General features: G+C 38.9%; 1 protein-coding gene across 10 annotated transcripts in view; it reads right to left on the reverse strand.

Moving 5' to 3' along the window:
• The window catches only part of MAP2K4 (mitogen-activated protein kinase kinase 4), a 111,069-nt gene that overhangs the window by 82,679 nt on the left and 5,229 nt on the right, over nucleotides 1-23,161 (reverse strand). For 4 of the 10 annotated variants that reach the window (XM_054709000.1, XM_054708995.1, XM_054708993.1 and 1 more), the window contains exons 2-3: nucleotides 16,273-16,338; nucleotides 10,265-10,351 (exon numbers count right to left, since the gene is read on the reverse strand). The exons of 2 other annotated variants lie outside the window; for them this stretch is intronic. In XM_054709000.1, coding sequence (XP_054564975.1) covers nucleotides 10,265-10,351; nucleotides 16,273-16,338 — 153 coding nt within the window. The remainder of the gene's footprint in view (nucleotides 1-10,264; nucleotides 10,352-16,272; nucleotides 16,339-23,161) is intronic. 4 more of the 10 variants (XM_054708999.1, XM_054708997.1, XM_054708994.1 and 1 more) reach the window with 3 other exon arrangements.

Genomic DNA, 23,161 nt, shown 5'->3' on the forward strand with positions numbered 1-23,161 from the left:
TGGAAAACTTTGTTAGTTCTATCTTAGACTTGCAATCTCAGGCATTCCAAATATTAAATGAGCAACTATCAGCTAATATTATATTGCCCTGCTCCTCTTCCATCTTTGATACCTAACAGTGAGCAAAAATTCATAACTCTCACTTGGAACTCTGAACTTCCATCAATAAAATAAAACACTGTTATTGATCCATGCAGCTATGCATTTTGAAAACTGAACTGTTCTGAGTTTAAGAAACCAAGTAAATATGCCAACAGCTACCCTTTAAAATATTTTAATACTCTGGTATAAGATGGATTTTGGAGAAGTGCAATATAATAATTTACACAGCCATACATGCAGAAATATCACAATTATACACAATCTAGTGTGCCAGGCAGTGGAAACAAAATGACCTATCCACAAAGTTTTTGTTTGGCATCCTGCCAAAATTATAAAGGAATGTGGTAGGAGGAGGCTAAAGGATAAGAATGGGGGAAAAATATATTCCTGCTAGATGCTAAATGATCACCACTGAAATACTGGTAAGGATAAAAACAGGGATATTTCTACAGTATTGTCATTTACACATCTGTAAACCCAAGATAAAAACAATTCCTTACTTGGCAGTACTGCTGTGGTGAGGATCACTATACGTTAAAAATACAATGACTGGTGAAGAATAGTTACAAAAAAATAATAACTACTATGATATTAGTTATATGTATTTACACTAGATTAGTTATAAAAATTATGGCACATCTATAACTGGAATACTACACTACCACACACACACACACACAAAAAAAAAATACAGGTAGATGACTACTGACACCAGAAAATGTTAATAGTAAGGGTTTTTTTTTAATCAGACAATCAGAAATGTATCTCATAAATTATCATTTTAGTAAGAGCATATATGTTCACAGGGAAACTCATATTTGGTATTAATCCCAGGTTGCAGCAACCCAAGCAATTTCCTAAGTGATAGGAATGTCTTCTGTTATTCATAACAAGCCCCTTTCAACCAAACCAGAGTTTATGCTAGTAAGAGATGAGGGTTGGAGAGACCCTACAAAACTTCTGGATGGGGGCAGACCTCCAGATAAATCAATTAAGTGATTAGAGTTACAATTTTTAGCCCCACCTCCTAAACTCCATAGAGGGGAGAAGGGCTGGAGATGGAGTTCAATCACCAATGACCAATGATTTAATCAATCCTGAGTGGGTAATGAAGCCTCCATTGAAACCCCTAAGCAATGAGTTTGGGGAGCTTTCTGGTTGTTGAACACATCAAAGTCCTAGAAGAATGATGCACCCAAAGCAGGCAAAGAAGCACTGCACCACCTCTCCCTCCACACCTTGATCTACGTATCTCTTCTATTTGGTTGTTCCTGAGTTGTATCTTTTCTAATAAAGAGTAAACATGAGTTCTGTGAGCTGGTCTAGAAAATAACTGAATGTGGGTGCAGTGGTGAGGAGGCGGAGGAGGGGGTATCAAGGGAACCCTGTGATTTGTAGAGAACCAAGCAGAAGTGTGGGTAGCCTGGGCACCACATTTGCTACCAAAGCAAGTCACAGAGGTGGATCTGAAGTAGGGGCAGTTTTGTGAGACAAAACCCTTTAACTGGTGAGATGTTATGCTAAATACAGGCAGAGAGTGTCAGAACTGAAGTGAACTATTGGACACTCAGTTGGTGTCAGAAAACACCTGAGTGCTAACATCTGGAATACTAAAAAGTAAAGAATATTAAGATTTTCTAAAAGCAACAGAAGTCAGTTTCAAGAAATATTTTTATTTCCATTAATATTTATAATTGACATTTTATACTATCAAAATCTATAAGTAAGCCTAAAAACAAAAAATATTTCAATCCAATTAAAGTGGGAAGGTATTATTCATATATATTTTTCTCTCTCATATATCAATAGTTGATTTATAAACAAATATAACACATTATCAAGAATTATCAAGTCAAAAGTCCTTCAAACACCTGACTTCATAAAGGTCTTTTAAAGCAAAGCATGAACATACATGACCACATAATGCTGACTCAGGAAAATCAAAGAGGGTCTTATTTGCTTTTTTTCCTTTCTACTTGGCTCTATAATGGTTCACAGTTAACTTTGACCTCTATCTGCTCTCCAGGGAACATCTGACTCCCTCATCCTACTGCCCAATTACTTTATCCCCAAAGCAAATAACACCACCATATAAAACTTTACCTATAATAACCCTGCTTTACAGCATATGTACTTAGGAATTCAGAAAGACAAAAGGAATCAATTTTGTTCATACACAACATTTTGCATATACTTTAATGCAATTATGATAAATTGCAAAGCCTTCCTGTAACCTTTTACCACTAAATGGCACCTTTAAATGAAAATAAGGCTCAATTTTACTGACCATTTGTGGCTGGAGACAACCTGTACTCAAACAGGAGAGCTAGTCACTGCTGTGAAGCAAGAGGATATAAACTTTGTTCCGGTAGCTTGTTCCACCTAAAGCAGAAGTAAAGCTTTATTTCAAAGATGACTTCCCAATTCTAAAGCACATCAACAGTTTAGCAATAATTTAACAACTGCAGAGGAGGGGCACGCAGAAAATCACACCCTGTAATTTTTAGCTGTATTTATAAAAGCCTAAGTGACCTTTACGGCAGAACAACTGGAACAACCAGTCACTATGATGCACACTGACCACCAGGGGCCAGACGCTCAACGCATGGGATCAGGCTCCCTCCTGTCTGGATTGGGCCTGTGGGGATCGGGCTCTCTCCTGTCTGGATCGGGCTGAAACTGGCTATCCAACATCCCCCAAGGGGTCCGGATTGTGAGAGGGCACAGACCAGGCCAAGGGACCCTAGTATCTATATAATAAGCCCTTTCTTTTTCAGGCACACAGTCAGCATTCTAGCATATGCGTTCTTCACATTCAGAACCTGACATTCACTGGATGCCTCTGTCCACTGGAAATTAGATACAGCAGCCCAGTGACTCAGTACTTTATATAACAGCACCTGGAATATCACAGCAACTCAAACATTCTGGAATTAATAATCCAAGCTTAAGTTTTTGACTTAAACAACTTTAGAACAAATAGTTTTCACACAGATATCTCAATTGGAGGTTTTATCTGTTTTTCTTGGTATATCTAATTTGTTGCTTCATTTTTTTCTCAATCAAAATATGCACAAATAGAAGTTATGTGGGTTCTTTGAAAAAGTTAGCTAGAAGCTTTGCCTGAAAAAATGCTACTTACTGATAGAACCTCATGACACATGAGTTAGTCAGCCATCTTCTGGCTTTTAAAAAGAAAACTTGCCATTTTTACCTGTCTCAAATTGCACGGCATGTGACAATCCTTTGTATACTCAATTTTTTCCATTTCACTGCTACATTATACTATATATCTTTTTAAGAAATTTTATGATTTACAATCCAAATTTAAATTCAGATCCACTGTGTCACTACCAAAGCAAATAACAGAGGTGGAAAACGAATAAGCATCTACTACACAAAGCTCATATTGTATATATACAAGCAATAACTACAGCACTATTATACTCCTCTCACCAGCATGTGAATAGCTTCTTTGGACTCCAATGAATACTACCTCCCAATTTAAAAACCATTAAGATGTGAATAACACTTTCTTTTCTTAGTGAACACAAGTACTATTTGTTGCCCATAAATATATTCTATAATTTGAAGTTTTTTAAGTTAGACTAAAGTTATATTAATCAAGAGTAAATTGCACTCAAGGAGGGTCTGTTGTATCCTATCTACTTCCTGAATGTATAAGTACATGAGACTGAAATTTCTCTAATTTGTTATTTACAAATTGTACAAGAGCCAGTCAGTTTTAGAATACTATGAAGGAGAGACTTCAATAACTTAGTTACAAGATGGGTGACTAAACAGAATAGTGAAAAAGGAGAGCTGGTTAAGAAATTGTTACTACGGAAGGGTGAATAATTACACCTGTTGGACAAGAATATACCAGTCATTGAAAAGGTGATTGTTCATAAATGAGAACTCTTATTTGTACTATAACCGAAGTGCCTGCTTTTCGATGACTAATTCTGGTTCCCAAGTACTGGGGAAGGTAATGCCTGGAAGGACTTGAGCATTCTGAGCACTGAATATAAATTAGTAAACAAAGCTTATACCAGTTTAAGATTGATCTTAATTTAATAGATCTGGTCTAACATACCCACTGGTTCTACAACTTCATCAAAAATATCAAGAATTGTTATTTGACATGTTTTTTCATTATCTTCAGAAATTAGAAGGTTTTTAAAAGTTAAAAAGAACCCTGATTAATGAACATGTCAACTCGTATTCCAGGGTATGAAGGATAAATGTCCAGTTTTAATTCTCTCTGTTAACATAAAAACATTCAAACCTGTAAAGAATTTTTGTGAGTTTATTTGAGCCAAACTGTTGACAACTGCCAGGAAGTATAATCTCTACGGATTGGGATAATGCTCCGAAGCATGGTGGTTTTTCACCTATTTTTATACATTGCATCAAAGGAGGAGATGTAAGTGAGTTATTGGTGATAGATTAGGGAGGCAGGAGAAAGCAAAGTGGGGGCGGGGGGGACTTCTGGGATTGGATAAAACGTAAAATGATAGACACATACTTCTTTTACTTAGGTGGGTGCAGGATAGTTAACAGTCAACAATAACCATAATAACAATAACAATGAAGGAATTTATGATCTCTGTCCTAGCGTCCAGAGCATTTGGTTGTGCTCTGAGGGATCCAGCAAAAAGGGAAGTTACAAGTTACCCTGACATTTCAAAAATATGTTATCAATAGATGCAAAATAAAGATTGATCTTGTCAGGGAAGATACCAGCCTAGGACTTGACTATCCATCATAACTGCTTTTAGTTAAAGTTTAATTTTAGCATCCTTTGTGGGTACTTTAGGTCTCTGAGTTTGCAAGACTACTATGCAGGCCTTCCCTGAGCTTGTCAGGTTAGCATGTGGCCCCTTTCGTCCACATCTCAAAGTACAGAAAATCACGATAAATGTTTTTGTATATGTGTGCATATCCTATATAATAAAAGGCTAATATGCAAATCAACCGAACAGCAGAATGACAGGTCGCTATGACGCGCACTGACTACCAGGGGGCAGACGCTCAACGCAGGAGCTGCCCCCTGGTGGTCAGTGCGCTCCCACAGGAGGAGCGCCACTCAGCCAGAAGCCGGGCTCACTGCTGGAGAGCGCAGCAGCGTGGCGGGAGCCTCTCCTGCCTCCACAGCAGCATTAAGGATGTCCAACTGCTGGCTTAGGCCTGCTCCCTACAAGGAGCGGGCCTAAACCGTCAGTCAGACATCCCCCAAGGGCTCCTGAACTGCGATAGGGCGCAGGCCAGGCTGAGGGGTGCACCAGACCTCTAGTATACACATAATTTCACATTTAAGTCACAGATGGTCAATGCTTACCTCTAAAATTTGCATTTGATGGTATGCCCCAAACACAAATTTTTTTTTTTTGGCTGACTACTATTTGCAGAGTCCACAAATGTTTGGAAACACAAATTAACCATTTTTAACTTAGAGAAAAATCCCTGATGGTGGCCAAGCCACCAGGTTCAAGGTGATGGGGAACATTAGCCTATATCAGTGGTCGGCAAACTGCGGCTCTTTGGCCCCTTGAGTGTGGCTCTTCCACAAAATACCACAGCCTGGGCAAGTCTATTTTGAAGAAGTGGCGTTAGAAGAAGTTTAAGTTTAAAAAATTTGGCTCTCAAAAGAAATTTCAATCGTTGTCCTGTTGATATTTGGCTCTGTTGACTAATGAGTTTGCCAACCACTGGTCTATATGAATCACACTGACAGCTCTTAAACCCACGTACCAATCTTAACACGACCAACAACCAGAAATCATCTGCTTCCTGATGTGATGCAACAAAAAACACACAACTCTATCTATTTTAACTTCTATGTGATCAAGTCTCTACCTAGCTACCAATTAACAGGGAATACAGGACAAAGAGGGGCATGTGAAACACTAATTTCTAAAAGGATATAATCAGCCAAATCCAAAATGTGCAAAATGCTACAAAACACATGACCCAATTTTTTCAATGGATAAATGGCAAGAAAAAAGAAAAGAGGAAACTGCTCTAGATCTAAAGAAATTAAGAGATTTATCAACCAAATGCAGTATGTGTGGACCTTGTTGAGAGAGATCTCAACTTGAACAAATCAACTATAAACACAGCATTTGTAAGGCACTGGAGGAAATCTGAACATGAGTGGCTATCTGATATTGTTTTGGGGTTTTTTTAATGATGTAATAATGGTATTGAGGTTATGTATTTAAGAGTTTTTATCAATTAGATTTCTGACTGACAGATATGTGGATAAAATAATGATAAACAGAATCACCTTTAAGATATTTCAGGAGAGCCCAGCTGGCGTGGCTCAGTGACTGAGTATCAACCTATGAACCAGGAGATCACAGTTCAATTCCTGGTCAGGACACATGCCTGGGTTGTGGGCTTGATCCCCAGTGGGGAGCATGCAGGATGCAGTGGGTCAATGATTCTCTCTCATCATTGATGTTTCTATCTCTTTCTCCCTCTCCCTTCCTCTCTCTGAAATCAATAAAAATATATTTTTTTAAAAAGATATTTCAGGAGATAGATGGCAGGAGAAGGAACAAATGAAATAAGATTGGCCATATATTGGTAACTGTTGCTATGTAATAGGCACATGGGGGTTCATTATACTATTCTATTTTTATATGTTTGAAAACTTCTATAATTAAAAGTTTTTAAAAATTAAATAATGTTCTCTCTTCCACCTCTAAGTAAAATAAAGTAGGAGGGACATAAATATTTGTGCTAAAAGCATCAACTCATTGTTAAGAGGGTCTATATACTAGTACAAGTCCATCCCCATGCAATGCATGGCTAGTCCATCTTGTTCATTGACTAAGTTTCCTGACCACTTATCTTGATCAGCTGTTTTCCAGACACACCAAAGTTATCTGAGGACCCCAAGGCAATTCATTTTCTATATCTGTCTAGGCCAGAATAATTTGGAGTTTTTGATTAAACATTTTTCCCTACTGATAGATCCCCTATGTCCCTTAGCTTCAGAGCAACAAAAAGAAATCTTTCCATTTAATGCTCTGTCTGGCTTATTAGATAGCATTGTCAAACTCTCCGGAGCCAGAAAATAAAAAAAAATTATTATCAATCATAAGTGCAGTTCTCATAAGCCTTTGCGAGTGAACATCCCTCAAAAACCATTTCTATGAGTGCCCAGTGCTTTCTTTCAAGAATCAATAAAACACTATGGTTTATAGCATGTAACCTGTGACTAGACTAAGGTCACGCAATTCTGTCATTCATTAACTGTATGATTTTGGAAAATTTACTTAATCTTTCTGTGTTTCAATTTTCTCATTTAAATAATTGCTATACCCACTTCCTAAGGTTGTTATGAGAATTAAAGCAGTTAATATAAAGTGTTTAGAATGGGATTTGGCATGCAGTAAATAAGTTATTTATTATTACCACCAAATAGTCTGTCTCATGTTCAAGCTCTCAAACATAAGGTGCTTCAGAGTAGGCTCTAGATTTAACTCATCTCTAAAGACACAATGCCTCTGACCATTAGTGATGCATAGATATTTGTTAAGTATTACATTTATGCCTGTTTATTTAATGTTACAAAAGGTTCTCTAAAAAGGAATGAATATGCTTGAACACACCTGATTTTCATTTCTGATTAATGTGCACTTAATTCTACCTAATGAGAAGATAAACACCAACACGTCTAGTACTAATCTTTTCATCTAGACCAGTGGTTGGCAAACTCATTAGTCAAAAGAGCCAAATATCAACAGAACAACGATTGAAATTTCTTTTGAGAGCCAAATTTTTTAACTTAAACTTCTTTTTTTTTTTAAACTTAAACTCCTTCTAACGCCACTTCTTCAAAATAGACTCGCCCAGGCCGTGGTATTTTGTGGAAGAGCCACACTCAAGGGGCCAAAGAGCCGCATGTGGCTTGCGAGCCGCAGTTTGCCGACCACGGATCTAGACAGTTGTGACTGGATTTTGAAAGCACTCAAAATCATTTAGTGAGAATTCAAGCATTTACTACACCTTATTTGAAAATTATCACCCTAAATTTGTAAGCTAAATTAAAATCCACTTAATTGAAACTCTCTAGAAACTTTCCACATCATCTCTGCCCTATATATGTTTAACCTCAAAAGTTTTGTCATATATCCCTTCATTGTTAAGAGTCAAGTTCAACTGGCAGCTAAAAGGAAAACTTTCTGCAATGTGGGTCATTACTAATTTTTTTATCGCTCAAAATATCACACAATAAGCTTCTCCAAATGATTTTAAAGGTTCAATAGCTGTTTGAAATGAAACTTTCCTTCTTCTAGTACCACACCCATTTTTTGTTTCTACCACCTCCAAGATAAGAGATAATTAGGCAACATTTCCCTTGGAATGGCATCTACACTAATAAAAGAGTAAGATGCAAATTGACCGTACCTTAGGGACACCCACCAGCCAATCAGGAGTATGCAAATTAACCCAACAAAGATGGCAGGTTAATTTGCATACGCAGGCTCCAAGCCGGGGGCGGGGCGGGATGCTTACATCGTGGCCACAGCGACGACACAGGCATTCCACACCGCCCCCAGCCACTCTGGGCCTCTGGGCAGTGTGGGAAGGCGGAAAGGCGGAAAGGCGGCTCTGGGCCAGAGCGAAAAGGCAGCTCCGTCCGCAGCGAAGGTGGTCCCAGCAGCCAGGGGAAGGAAGGCCCATTCCTTCACGAATATTCGTGCATCGGGCCTCTAGTAATGTATAAAGGGACTAGTAAATCTTGACTGCCTATACCAATACTACCATCATTGGGTTTTATTAGTATAAAAGCTGTTTCCAAGCAGATGGACTTTCCTCTGGCAGTTCATCATGGTCCACAAAGACAGTGATGACTATACTGGATGCTAGCTGGGCTTATGGCAAGTCCCACAAAAGTCTCATTTTCAACTTACTTCAGCATCTATATTAATTTTGATAAACCTTGTTAACAGTTTACTAAGTAGTAGCAAATATGGTCATCCTTACTCCAGTAGTAGCAAATATGGTCATTCTTTTTCTGGGAAATTGGAAATTTAATCAGCTGAATTTTCTAAGCTCTTCTTCTTTTTATTATTATTTTTTTTTAATACTCACCCAAGGATATTTTTCCATTGATTTTTAGAGAGAGTGGGAGGGAGAGGGAAAGACAGAGAGAAACACCGATGTAAGAGAGACATAGAGATAGGTTGCCTCCTGCATGTCCCTGACAGGGCTGGGAGCCTGCAACCAAGGTATGTACCCTTGACTGGAATCGAACCTGGAACCCTTCAGTCTGCAGGCCGACGCTCTATCCACTGAGCAAAGCCAGCTAGGGCTAAGCTCTTATTTTAAATGCAGGGTGGTTTGTCCCTCTCCTCTATTCCTTACCTTCCCTGCTTTTTATATGCCACCTCCAAAAAAGTCAAATACTCCCTTGAGCAAAACACTGTCTTTTTTTAATGCATGTTTAGTACATTTTATTTTTTAGTATTTATTTAACTGATTGGGGTGACAATGGTCAACATGGACATATAAACACAGGTTTCAGGTGTGGGTTTCTATGTTACAAGATCTGTATATTGCACTGTGTGCCCACCACCTTACTGTCACCTTCCATGAGAACCCCTTTCTCCCCCAACCCCCAATATTATCTTTTATAGAATTTCTTATCCAGTCAGTAAACTTATTAGTGACATACTCGAATTTCTATAAAGATTAAAGAAACATCCTTCCTCCCCTTTATTGTTTCCTTTTTATTATTACCAATTTAAAAACTATTAGGTATACTCAACCTTAAAGAATAGTTTCAGAATGAAATGAGAAGCTGTCATTAGGATACCTCCATTTTTTCTCCAAATACTCAGATGTGCAGTCTGCAAAAGCAGCCACTATATGCAAATTTCCTCTAGCATATTACTTTCTAAATAAAGACCCCACTGCTATGCAAACATCTCCAAGTAAAAGAACTGTTTAAAGCCACTAAAAGTTTTTAAAGCTACTAAAAGTGCAAAAGGCAAAGCTGCAGAAAGTCAACACTATCCAAACTTGTCTTTAGCACTCAAGAACTCTTCAGCTGAGGGCTAAAAATACACTGCAGTACAGAAGGAAAAGGGCTATGAGAGGGCTTGTGTGAAAACTGAACTATCAACAGAGGGCTGCCAAACTGTACCTGCGCTCACTTGCATCGGCACAGGATTGTCAGGCATTTTCTGAGAAGCCCAATGCCCCTGGAAGATTAATGGGTCACAATTTCCACCTGAATAAAAAATCAGAATGCTGATACAACTCAGGTAAATCTGACATTTATAAAATAATTTCTCAAAAACTTTGTTTCTAGGCAAATCTACAACCCCCTTCAAAAAATTGGTTTTATAATGTAAATTGAATCATATTCTCAAGAACAGTGTTTACAAGTTAGCTCATTAAAACCAGAGATATAATCATTCAAACTTGGCCATAAATCACATAAACATCTTTACAAATACAAAATTATCATCTACAAATGATAAATGATTACTTAATCAACCTTCTAAATGTAGCTCTACATCGTAAAGAATGTTTTCCCTTAAGCTGTTTGACATTCAGACTTCAGAAAAATCTCAATGACCCAACAGTGTTAAAAGAAATATAATATGTTTTTTAAATAATTATAACTTTAACTGATGAACAAAATAGATCCAGAGTAATAGAAGCATGGATCAGACTGTTGAACCACAGAGGGAAAGAGGGGGAGGGTGGGTGGATGAGAGATCAACTAAAGAACTTATGCATATATGCATAACCCATGGACACAGACAATAGGGTGATGAAGGCCTGGGGTGAAGAGTGGGGGAGGGCTAGAAGAGGTCAATGGGGGAAAAAGGGAACATATACTTTCAACAATAAAGGTTTTAAAATAATAATAATTATAACTTTATTACTTATCATCTTAAATATATTCTTAAATATATATATTTAGAAAACCAAAAAGCAAATAAATGCACAAACTATAACTGGTAAGGAAGAACATGAGGTACAAAGTGGATTTTTATTGAATTTCTATAAAAATCTGGTTCCAAAATTATATATGTAATCTCACACTATTTGCTTGTGTGTGTAAACACCTACTGGTACACACACATCTCCAATAAAACTCCACTAACTTATAACAGGCAATAGTGATGTAGCAATATAGAAAACAAAAACTATGTGAAAGTCAAACAATGGAAAAAATTAAACCTTCAGAGCTTCCATTAGTCATCAGAATTATCTTACAAGTCTCTTTGATTTGTGATGGAGAACTGAGGATTTGAAGCAGCAGTAGTCAAACTTATTGGACTTTTAACAATATCTAATTTTGAACTCTTTTGCCCCATTCCCTCCTACAACTGCTGTATGATATAAGGGCGGGGCAAAAGTGTGTTTAAAGTGTGTTAAAAGTGTGAGTACGCAAAACAGTTTATTATCTTCCATATGAACTGTAAACCTACTTTTGCCCACCCTGTGTAATTATTTTTAATGAAGTAAATATAAGTTTTTCTGATAATCTTAAACACCCTTAAAATAAAACTGGAGATTCTGATACTACAGTATGCCCTAAGAGGTGAGAAAACACTGCTTTGGTCATTTCAAGCCCTCTATTTTTATAGAAATGAGTGACTACTTTTAAGGTAAAGTTAATGTCTATATTCCAGAGCAAACTGGAAGACTGAATGTCTGCAAACATTACAAAATTGCAGTTTTTAACTTTTAAGTCATATCAATCACAAGACCAGTTTTGGGGGAAAAGTGTTAATATGTGTAAACAACTGAAAACTTATCCTAAAATATAGGTACCAATAGTGCAAAAATAAATGCTGTCAACTTAGAGCTAGCCATCCCAACCAACAAAGCAGCTCCCACCCTTCCTCATATGTGTGCTCCCTTTTCTAGAGTCTTCCACGGAAGTCCCAGCCAGCGCAGACGGCTCTGCTAACTCCACAGCAGGGCAGGCCCGCTGTTGGGTCTGAGCCATGGTCTCCACTCAGGAAAGAAGCTATGGAGAGGCCCACAGCGCCCTCAGGCTTGTCCTCACTCAGGAGAGAAGAGCAGGAGCCGAGGTGCCCAGCACGCAGCTGCTCCCGCACCGCCTCACTCAGGGCCTAGGTACTATCAGTGCAGCGTCAGTAGTGAAGCACTGAACAACCAACCAGGATCAACTCCAGTGAGCCCACTAAGGGCAGGCACCAATTCTATTCATTTCTGTACCAATAATCTTCCTCACTTTATGGTACCTACGTGTCCAATATGTGCTTTGTGAATGAATGTATGAAACTGTCTTGAATCCCAAAAGCTGGAAAATAATGAAGAGGACCTCCCAGAGAGGGAGAAATAAAAAGAGACATGTAAGAAAGTAGTCACAGTATGGCATGGTAGTGAAGGCAACCCAAAGTGGAAATATATGTGCTCCTGTGTTAGATTCTTCCCTGTGTATTAAAGTAGGCAACGCTGTAAACATATCCTTCCTATAACAATGGGAAAGAGACAGGACCATTTAAACAACCTAACGGCATTTTTAATCTACCTACAAAGCTATTTATAGGCAATGTGTACATATTTTAAATTTAATCTACCTACAAAGCTATTTATAGACAATGTGTACATATTTTAAACTTAATAAAATCAATGTTTCTCTTGTTTTATGCCCACAATAGGAACTAAGAAAAAAAGAGCAACAATGTGAATGCAGTTTTAAATTTTAAAATTGTTAGCATTTTTGTTTAGATTTTATGTCAATATATAAAAACTAAAAATTATATTATTAAAAAGAAATATTTTATATTAAAAGGTAAATGAAAGCTAAAAATTATCTTAGGTTAAAATTAAAAGATAGCATAAAACAGCCCTGGCCAGTTTGGCTCAGTGGATAGGGCGTCGGCTTGCAAACAGAGGGTTCCAGGTTCGATTCCAATCAAGGGCACATACCTCAGTTGCAGGATCCTCCCCAACCCGGGCCCTGGTTATGGTTAGGGCTCATGCAGGAGGCAACCAATCGATGTGTTTCTCTCACATTGATATTTCTCTGTCTTTCCCTCTCTCATCCATTCTCTCTAAAAACCAATGAAAAAATATCCTCAGGTGAGGATTAAAAAAAAAAAAGCATAAAACAGAAGTTGTAACTTCATTACATATACATCATATATTTATGTTCATTATGGGAAGGATATTATACACTATTACCTATTTTTTTATTGATTGATTTGAGAGAGAGCGAGACTGATTGATTTGTTGTTCCACTTATTTATGCATTCACTAGTTGCTTCTTGTATGTGCCTAACCAGGGATCAAACCCACAACCTTGCCTATGGGGCAATGCTCTAAACAGCTGAGCTACCCAGCCAAGGCTATACACTATTATTATTTTAAAGTAAGAAAAGGATGATAATAATGGGCCTATTTTTAAAAAATTATCCCAGGGTATAGGAACCCCACTCTATTACTCATTATATATTTATATCATTGGTGAACCACTCAAGAAATAAATCTTTGCTAACTACATTTCAAAGGAAGTCACAGTGTTCAACCAAAAGAAATTAAGCATTTGATTCCATCAGAAAATTTAAAAACAGAAATGTTTTCTTCAGGTTAAACTTTGTTCCCTTTGAACTTTAAGAATGATACATATCAGGGGATTTAAAATGTACAGCATGCTAACTATAGGTAAGAATATATTATAGCCCTAGCCAGTTTGGCTCAGTGGATAGAGCCTCAGCCCGTGGACTGAAGAGTCCCAGATTCAATTCTGGTCAAGGGCACATGCCTGGGTTGCGGGCTAGGTCCCTGGCTGGGGGCGTGCAGGAGAAAGCCGATCAATGACTCTCGTCATTGATATTTCTATCTCTCTCTCCCTCTCCCTTCCTCTCTGAAAGCAATAAAAATATATTAAAAATACATATATATATATATATACATATATATTATATACTTAAAAGAATAACCTTAAATGTTCACACAAATATTAATTATGTGAGGTGATGGAAGTGTTGACTAACCCTACTGTTATCATTTCATAATATATGTGTGTCAAATCAACACGCTGTACACATTAAGCTTACACAATATTAATTGTCAATTATATTTCAACTAGAGGCCCAGTGTACAAAATTCATGCACCGGGGGGGGGGGGGGGGGAGTCCCCTCAGCCCAGCCTACACCCTCTCCAATCCGGTACCCCTCGGGGGATGTCCAACTCACAATCCTGGACCGCTGGCTCCTAATCGCTCACCTGCCTGCCTACCTGGTCGCCCCTACCTGCCCCCACTGCTGGCCTGATCGCCCCTCACTGGGCCCCCCCCCCCCCCCCCCGCCAGCCTGGTTTCCCCTAAATGTCCCCTGCTGCCGGCCAGGTCGCCCCCAACTGTCCCCTCCCTGTCGACCTGCTCGCTCCTAACTGCCCCCCACCCCCCGCCGGCCTAATCACCCCTTACTGCCCCCCCTGCCGGCCTGGTCACCCCTAACTGCCCCCCTCTGCCGACCTGGTTACCCCTAACTGCCCCCCCACCAGCCTGGTCGCCCCCAACTGCCCCCCCACTGGCCTAGTCACCCCTCACTGCCCCCCTGCCAGCCTAATCGCCCCCTGCTGGCTTGGTCGCCCCCAACTGTACCCCCTCCTGCTGGCCTGGTCGCCCCTAACTGCCCCCTGCCGGCCTGGTCGCCACACGCAGCCTGCCGTTCAGTCGTTTGGACGTCCCTCACTAACCCCCCTGCTGGCCTGGTTGCCCCACGCAGCCTGCTTGTTCAATCATTTGCTCGTCCCTCACTAACCCCCCTGCCGGCCTGCTGTTCAGTCATTACTGTGAGGGTGTCCTGACCAATTTGCATATTACCCTTTTATTAGTATAGATAGGCTAGGAGAGGAAAGGAATAATATATATAGAAAAGTGGTCACCAGGCCAGCTGACTCAGTTGTTGAGCATCTGAACCAGGAGGTCACGGGTTCAATTCCCAGTCAGGGCACATGCCCAGGTTGCGTGCTTGATCCTCAGTGGGGGCATGCAGAAGGCAGCTAATCAATGATTCTCTATCATCATTGATGTTTCTATCTCTATCTCTATCTCTATCTCTATCTCTATCTCTATCTCTCTCTGCCCCTCTCCCTTACTCTCTGAAATCAATAAATATATATTGGGGGGAAGAGGGGGTTGGGGAGGAGTAAAGCAAAGACACTTAAAAAAAAAAGTGATCAGTCTTCCCCACTCTATGAATAAATAAGCAGATGAAACTAGTTACATTTTATTTTGATATTTTTATGTTAACTGGAGAATAGTCTCCTTGAGTTGGGGTTTTTTAAACTGCATTTTATACAGTGATATTTAAGCTTAAAATGCATTTGTTTTAGCTTTATAAATGTTGCTTTTTAATAGAAACCATATTCTGTAGTCTATGAAGACTAGTGTAAGAATATAAAACACTAGTCTATTTTGGGGGATGGGAGAGGCAGGAGGAAGAACAAGCTTTGTTTTAAAGAAAAAATAATAAAATGCATTAAATGTATGGTTTAAATAAATTAATTTTAAAGCATGAGACCTTTGATACAGTTATATACATTTTGCAATGCAAATTTTAAAGTGAACTTTCCTCAACTTGTGACCTAATTAATATAACAAATTATAGTTAAGTCCAAATACCTGTGTATATCCTTCTAAAACTATCTACACATGAACCTATATATACCTTTCTATACCCACACACATTTCTAAAGCTAGCATATCTTTCTATACCTATATACATCTGAATATACAATGTGTCCCCTAAAAATGTAACACTTTTAACAGCTGATAGCTCAATTTTTAAAATGAAATGTATATTAATAAACACTGCCTTTATAATTATTCAAAGTGTGTGTATACATTTTTGGGACTATATATATATGTGTGTATATATATATATGTATATATATATACACACACACACACAGTATATATATAAATCTTTCTATACCCATATACATTTGAATTCCTAATATGTATGTATTCTATTTCAATTTCAAACGAAAATAAGAACAAAATTTTTTTACATTTGGAAAAAGAATGAAAAATGGAAGCTCTTTTAATGTAAAATTGCCATGGCTGGTTAGTTAAACAAGAGTAGACACATTCCCAATACCAAGATGGATATGAAAGAAATAAGTAGCATAGTATCATAAAATGTATAGCTTACTTTGTGCCTTTTCACAGAAGTTTATCTGAAAGCCTAAAGTAAAAGAGATAAGTTCCAGTTCATTTACTGTAAATCAAACAAACCAAAATTAGAACATGACATTGCATTTTTATATTACATTTTGAATAAAACTAATTTAAGAACAGTTCAAATCACATAACCCCCACCATCACAGATGTAACTATAACACAATTCTTTAATAATTCAACTTTTTCTGATGTAGATGTACTTTATTATAGAACTGAAATCAAGTTTAAATTATAAGAGTTACATTGTCTTTACCTTTATTTTTCAGATCTATTCAATAAAAAGAATAGCTATTAACCCTTAGAAGCTAAGAGTATTTTTTAAGATAGATCAGTCAATTCTTTCATTCTGTAAATTCAGAATATTACAATTTTATTAATTCAAATTACTAACTTAGAACTGCTCATGATTAATTACTACCTATGATTCAAAAACTTTAGTGGTTCATAAATCGTGAAACATACCTCAACATTTTCTAGCCAATTAGCTACCTCTAAATGACAAGACAATGAACTATTTCAGAGGTGCTCAAATTCTCTAGAGTAGGTCTGATTTAAAAAGAGACCATGTCCCTAGGAACGATAAGACAGAGTAGGAAGTTAGTTATAAGAAAAAAACCTGTGACTTCTCCTTAGAAACATGAACACATTTTCTAAAACCGATTGAATCTAGTTGTATCTAATGCATACAGTGTATACAGATATATTTTTTTTGTAAAATACACCCAGTTCAAATAAGCTGTTTAAAATAAACGCCTTCTCTGCCCAGCGGTGTGGCTCAGTTGGTTGAGCAGCGTTCCATGCACCAAGAGGTTGCTGGTTCAATTCCTGGTCAGGGCACATGCCCAGGTTGCGGGCTCAATTCCACTGGGGGCTTGCAGGAGGCAGCCAATCGATGTTTCTCTCTCACTGATGTTTCTGTCTCTCCCCCCCTCTCCCTCAGTCTCTCTCTAAAAATCAATATTAAAAAACTGAAAGTTAAAAAATAGCCATTTCAAATAATTCTTTCACCCACTTAGTTCATTGGGTGAATAGCTGGTTTTCTTAGTAGTCTACCTATGCCTGTGTTTATTACTGCTCTGGGGAACAAAACAGGAAAGTAAATTTAGAATGAGTATTACTCAAGCTTGTATTTATACAAACTCAGTCAAAACTTGTAGGAAAAAGAACCAGAACTAAAGGAAGAATATGTGTAAGTCGTCTTTCCCATCTAGTTATGAAAGTGCTTGGGATTCCAAAAAGATAATGTAGGAAACCTGAAAAATGCTAGTGTGTAGCTACTTTGACAGGAAGGTACTTTGGTGCACAAAAGTAACCCACTGCTTACTGCCTAACGGCACAAATGGCAACACAGGAGGAAGTGGGAATGGAGACTTCATGGGACAGAGGTACTGGGGGCAGCTCAGTATGTGACACCTTACCAGGTGAGCAGCAGCAAGACTTCAGAAAGGAAAAAATCAAAGATCCATGGGTCTTATAAACCTAAGAAACTAAAAGTCAGCCAGCCTCCTGAATAAATGAGCAGAGCACAAACAAGGCAGGAGGAAAGGGAACTGGCTTTCTGGAAGCAGCAGTGGCATCAAGCGCAGAGGAGCCTGAGCCACAGCTCAGAAGTGGGTTGCCCACCTTCTCCAACTAGAAGGAAGGGAAACTGCACCTGTATTCCTGGAGAGGAAACTGATGAAACACTGAAACAATTTTAAAGCAATTTTTTTCTCACCTTTTGTTTGCATTTTTTTCTCACCTTTTGTTTTTGCTACCTAGCGGCAACTGTTGACTCTGTTTAGAGCTAAAAAGAGAAGAACTACTCTTCTCTTTTTAGCTCTAAACAGAGTCAACAGTTGCCGCTAGGTAGCAAAAACAAAAGGTGAGAAAAAAATGCAAATAAAACAGCCATATGAATAGGGAAAGGAATAAGAATTTGAAAAGTATGAAAAAGATTGAGTTGGACCCTAGCCGGTTTGGCTCAGTGGATAGAGCATTGGCCCACATACTGAAGAGTCCCAGGTTTGATTCCATTCCAGTCAGGGGCACATACCTTGGTTACAGGCTGATCCCAGCCCTGGACTAGGGCACCTGCAGGAGGCAACCAATCGATGTGTCTCTCTCACATCAATGTTTCTCTCTCTCTGTCTCTCCCCCTCCCTTCCACTCTCTCTAAAATCAATGGAAAAATATCATCGGATGAGGATTAAAGACAATAACAAAAAGGATGAGTTGGATCTATACATATGGTTATATAAAAATAAGTGACAGAATAAAGCAGGATAGAAACAAATTTTAAAGGTGTATGTAACTGAGGATGTTAAAATGTCACCAATTACTGCTCTAACACTTAAAAGTTAAACTCACTTTTTTTTAATAATGAACTGGGAATAAGAGGAATCCATACTCCTCATTTTCTTTTTTTTATAAATACTGATTTTAGAGAGAGGGAGGAGAGCTAGAAACATCAATGATGAGACAGAATTATCGATAGGCTGCCCCCTGCACGCCCCCTACTGGGGATTGAACCTGCAACCTGGGTATGTGCCCTGACCAGGAATCAAACCGAGCTCCTAGCTCATGGGTCAATGCTCAATCAATGACCCACACGGGTCGGACTAAGCCCACTTTTTTAAGTTCTTAAAAATTCTCAAAATGTGAAGTTCGGCCAGTACAGAAACAATGCAAGTAGCTAAAACGGAAGGGGGTGAAATTCTCAAAGCATAACTACAGACTTGCTCTTTTTACTTAATTATGAAGTAACCCGGTAAATGGACTCTAAGCCTCATCCCAACATCCATGTCTGCATTACTTCTCACTCAGAAAAAACTTCCTAAACTGCTAACTGACCCAGAGTCCACCAGGCAAGCAAGGGCTAAACTAAATGGAACATAACAGCTCACCTTTTCCTTGGAATTCCGTTTAATCTTATCAATTAAATCAGATTAAAAGCTATGTAGCTAAATCTTTCTAGACCTCTAAATCTAAAAGACTATGTATATACAGACTCTCTATATGACTATATACATAAAGAGGTTTTATGTATATATGAAAAAGTACCTGCAGAGATCAGAAAGTTGGTGCTTGTAGTACAGATTTGGAAAGTACCGAATAGCTCTCCTACCTCATCACACACAAAGGACAGGGAGGGCTGTAGGGGACAACCAGCACTCTTGTAAAGAGAAAGATGGGGTGGGAGAGTAATGCTGAGGAAACCTTTCACTAGCCTCAATTTTATAAAAAACAACTTTGTGGCTATGCTGCAATTAGTCCATTAACACTCATTCACAGATGTTCGATGTTTTAGGTCTCCTGGTATCAAAAATTCTGTCTAAATGCCGTCTTTCCATTCACATTCTTCAAGTCCCACATCTCCAGAAGTACTAAATATCAGCTGAATCTGTTGCTAATAACCAGTTATTTCTTGAAGTTTTAGATGCCTTACTCTTTTGTATCCTGTTGTTACCAGTACCCTGGGACTTAACTTCACACGATCCTCTCCTTCAAATTTGAGTCTCATTTTTTCTGGCTCCAGGCAAGTTTATTTTCATTAAAATCAAGATGTATTGCATGTTTGATCCCTGGTCGGGGTGTGTGCAGGAGACAACCAATTGATGTTTCTTCCTCTCTCTTTCTTTCTTCCTTCCTTCCTTCCTTCCTTCCTTCCTTCCTTCCTTCCTTCCTTTCTTCCTTCTCTCTCTCTCTCTCTCTCTCTCTCTCTCTCTCCCCCCCCCCCCCCCTTCTTCACTTTCTAGAATCAATTAAAGAAAAACGACACACACGCCAAAAAAAATCCTCAGGCGAGGATTTAAAAAAAAAATGATGTATTGGGCAGAGTGCTAGCTAGTATGCCTATAAAAAAAATAAAGCTATGTGGGGCTTTTTCTCCCTTTTTTGTCATTAGGCCTCTCCCTGTCTTTTTCCCCTCATTCTCACCCTCTTACCGTTCTTGGGAGCCCTTAACTTGGCCATACCTTCAAAACCGACAATTGACTGTATTTACCAAGTAAAGTGAGATTGCCCATATTGGCTTACAAGGCTGTTTAGGATGGGTGTAAGCATATACAAAAATAAAGGCAAACAGTGTTTGATAAAGCAGAAAATGAAATGAAGAATTCCAGGAGACCAGGGTTCTAGTTACAAGTATGAATTTAAATCATAATATTACCTCAGAATTTGAAAAGTGTGTGAACCCCTAATTTTGCTTGAGTAATTACCTTCATGGGGTGTTGCAGTTACCCCCGTGCCCCTTCCTCTGGGTTGATGGTATAACCCAGGGAGGTGCAAAGCAGGGGCATAAGTGGTTTCCCGCCTTCTCAGTAGTTCCTTATGGTTCCCTGGACATCCTGGATTTTGGCACTACTGAAAATGGATTGTGAACACAGAATAAGCCCACACTAATGTAAAAAAATCAGAGCTGCCTTACTGGGTCATGCCCAGAGACCAATCCACCAAGTCTTCCTTCTGACACAAACATGAAGTCTAGTTGTTTGCTGCCTTAAAGTTTCAACCTCAAAATGTTGGCATGTGTCTTAAACTGCAAAATCACTGAGTATATCATTCAGCTAAGAATTTATCTAAGCTTGCCCAAAATGTCTACTTCCGTGGTACTTAGAATGAGCCCCACACGATTTATTTCCTGCTGTGTTATTTCTTTAACTTTCCTTGCACCTCTCTCAAACTTAAAAGGGAGTCACCTTAATTTAGTAACTCTAGGTTGTCTGCATCATCCAGAACCATTCATAATTTTATAAATATTAGTCAAATATGCCAGTTCTTTTTCCTCCCTGTAGCCAATGACTTTCTCTGGTTATGTAACTTTAATGCTATATTATCATCTCAAGCCTTTTCTTTTCTTTTTAATTGATTTTTTTAGAGAGAAGGGAAAGAGAAACATCCATTTGTTGTTCCACTTTTTTATGCACTCACTGGTTGATTCTTGTATGTGCCCTGACCTTGGATCGAACCCGGAACCTTAGCATCTCAGGACAATGCTCTAACCAACTGAGCTACCCAGTGAGGACCTCGAGCCTTTTCAGTGAAGCCTAGGACACCCAGGGAGAGTATCAAACCTCCATAAGCCTCAATTCTCTCGTCTGTAAAACAGAAAGTACTACACAAATGTGTTTTGTGATGGTTAAGGAAGGCAATATATCTAAAATGTCCAACACAGAGCCTGGAATAAAGCAGGTTAATATTATCAGTCATTACAATTCCTGGCCTCTCCCTCGGGTGAGCAATGATTGTGGCACCTTTCCTACCAGACCAGCTTAACCTACACAAAGCCAGTCTCTCCCTCTCCTTACATTCCCAGTCAACTTAAGACAGATAAAAAGGAAGAACTCTGGAGAGCATGGGGATCCCCAAACCACTCTCTACACTTCTTGTTCTTTCTTTTTTTTTAATAATGTTTTTTCCTCACTCGAGGATCTTTTTGAGAGAGATAGGAGGGAGGAGAGGGGAGGACATCAATGTGAGAGTGAAACATCATTGGCTGCCTCCTGTCCGAGCCACAACCAGGATGAAAACTGGTATGTGCCATAACCTAGAATCAAACCCCAACCTTTTGGTATGACAGACAACGTTCCAACCAACTGAGCCACTCAGCTAGGGCTCTCTACGTTACTGCTACAGGCCTTCCTAGACACTGTCTGGTGTCCTGAGGACTCTAACAACTCAAAAAAGGAGATACTTCCCCAGGTTCCCTGACAGGAACCTAAACCAAATATCAGGGATACTGGCAAACATTAGGGGAACCACTTAATGTCTTTATTTTTTAGCAAAGCCAGGCAATGAACAGACACGGGCATGTCAAATACATAGCAGAGCTATCTCTGGCAACACTTATCTTGTATCCCCTTTTTAAAATTTGGAGTGATTTTTGGTAAGATGAAATATGGTATGAAAAAAACTACTGTGGTATCCACTTCAATGATCTTTCTCTGTGGTGAGAATGATGTATTGATCCTCAAGAATCAAGCTGTGACTGCTTCTTTCAAAAGGTCCAACTTGAGTTCTGTTTAACTACTGGCCAACACTCCCTTTCACTGTATATAGCAAAGTTAGGCCAATCTTATCGCTCCTTGCCCTTGAATCCTGTCTATAAGTATCCATTAATTCCCAAACCTAAAAGTATGAAGAGGTACATGAAGACTTTCTGGAGTTGGGGGTGAAGGGCTAGAAGTTAACCCATGCCCATAAGCAGATGGCAGACTTATCCAGGATGGCAACGTATGTTATTAACTCTTATGCTAAATGGATTTCTTTTATATATTATATATAGTGCTCAAAGAGTTCTATTACCTTTCATTTCTACACTGACCTCTTGGGCCTCAAGGCCTAATTAAAGTTTTCTACTTACTTGTAAATTCCCAGTCAAAATGCCTCCAAATTCAAAATGCAACTGGGAACCCTCCAACAAGTTCACATCTGGTTCATACAGGAGCATCAGGAAGCACCACAGCTCCAAAATCAACCCAAGTGTGGCTGAATGCTTCGAGTTCCACCCCTAACTGAAACCTAAAGTGATCTTTCCCTTCTATTCTGGAATCTGCATCACTTCTGGCAAAGATTCTTCTCTCAGCTCTGAACAGTTAAAATGAGCTCTAGCTGGTTTGGCTCAGTGGACGGAGCGTCCGCCTGCAGACTGAAGGGTCCTGGGTTTGATTCCAGTTAAGGGCACGTGCCCAGGTTGCGGACTTGATCCCCAGTGGGGAGTCTGCAGGAGGCAGCCAATCGATGATTCTCTCTCATCACTGATGTTTCCGTCTCTCTCTCCCTCTCCCTTCCTCTCTGAAATCAATAAATACATTTTTAAAAAATAAAAATAACAATAAAATGACTTAAAGAGAGCTCAGAGAACCATGTGAACCTGTGTA

This window comes from Eptesicus fuscus, chromosome 20 (genome assembly GCF_027574615.1).
Source record: "Eptesicus fuscus isolate TK198812 chromosome 20, DD_ASM_mEF_20220401, whole genome shotgun sequence".
Lineage (NCBI taxonomy): Eukaryota > Metazoa > Chordata > Mammalia > Chiroptera > Vespertilionidae > Eptesicus > Eptesicus fuscus.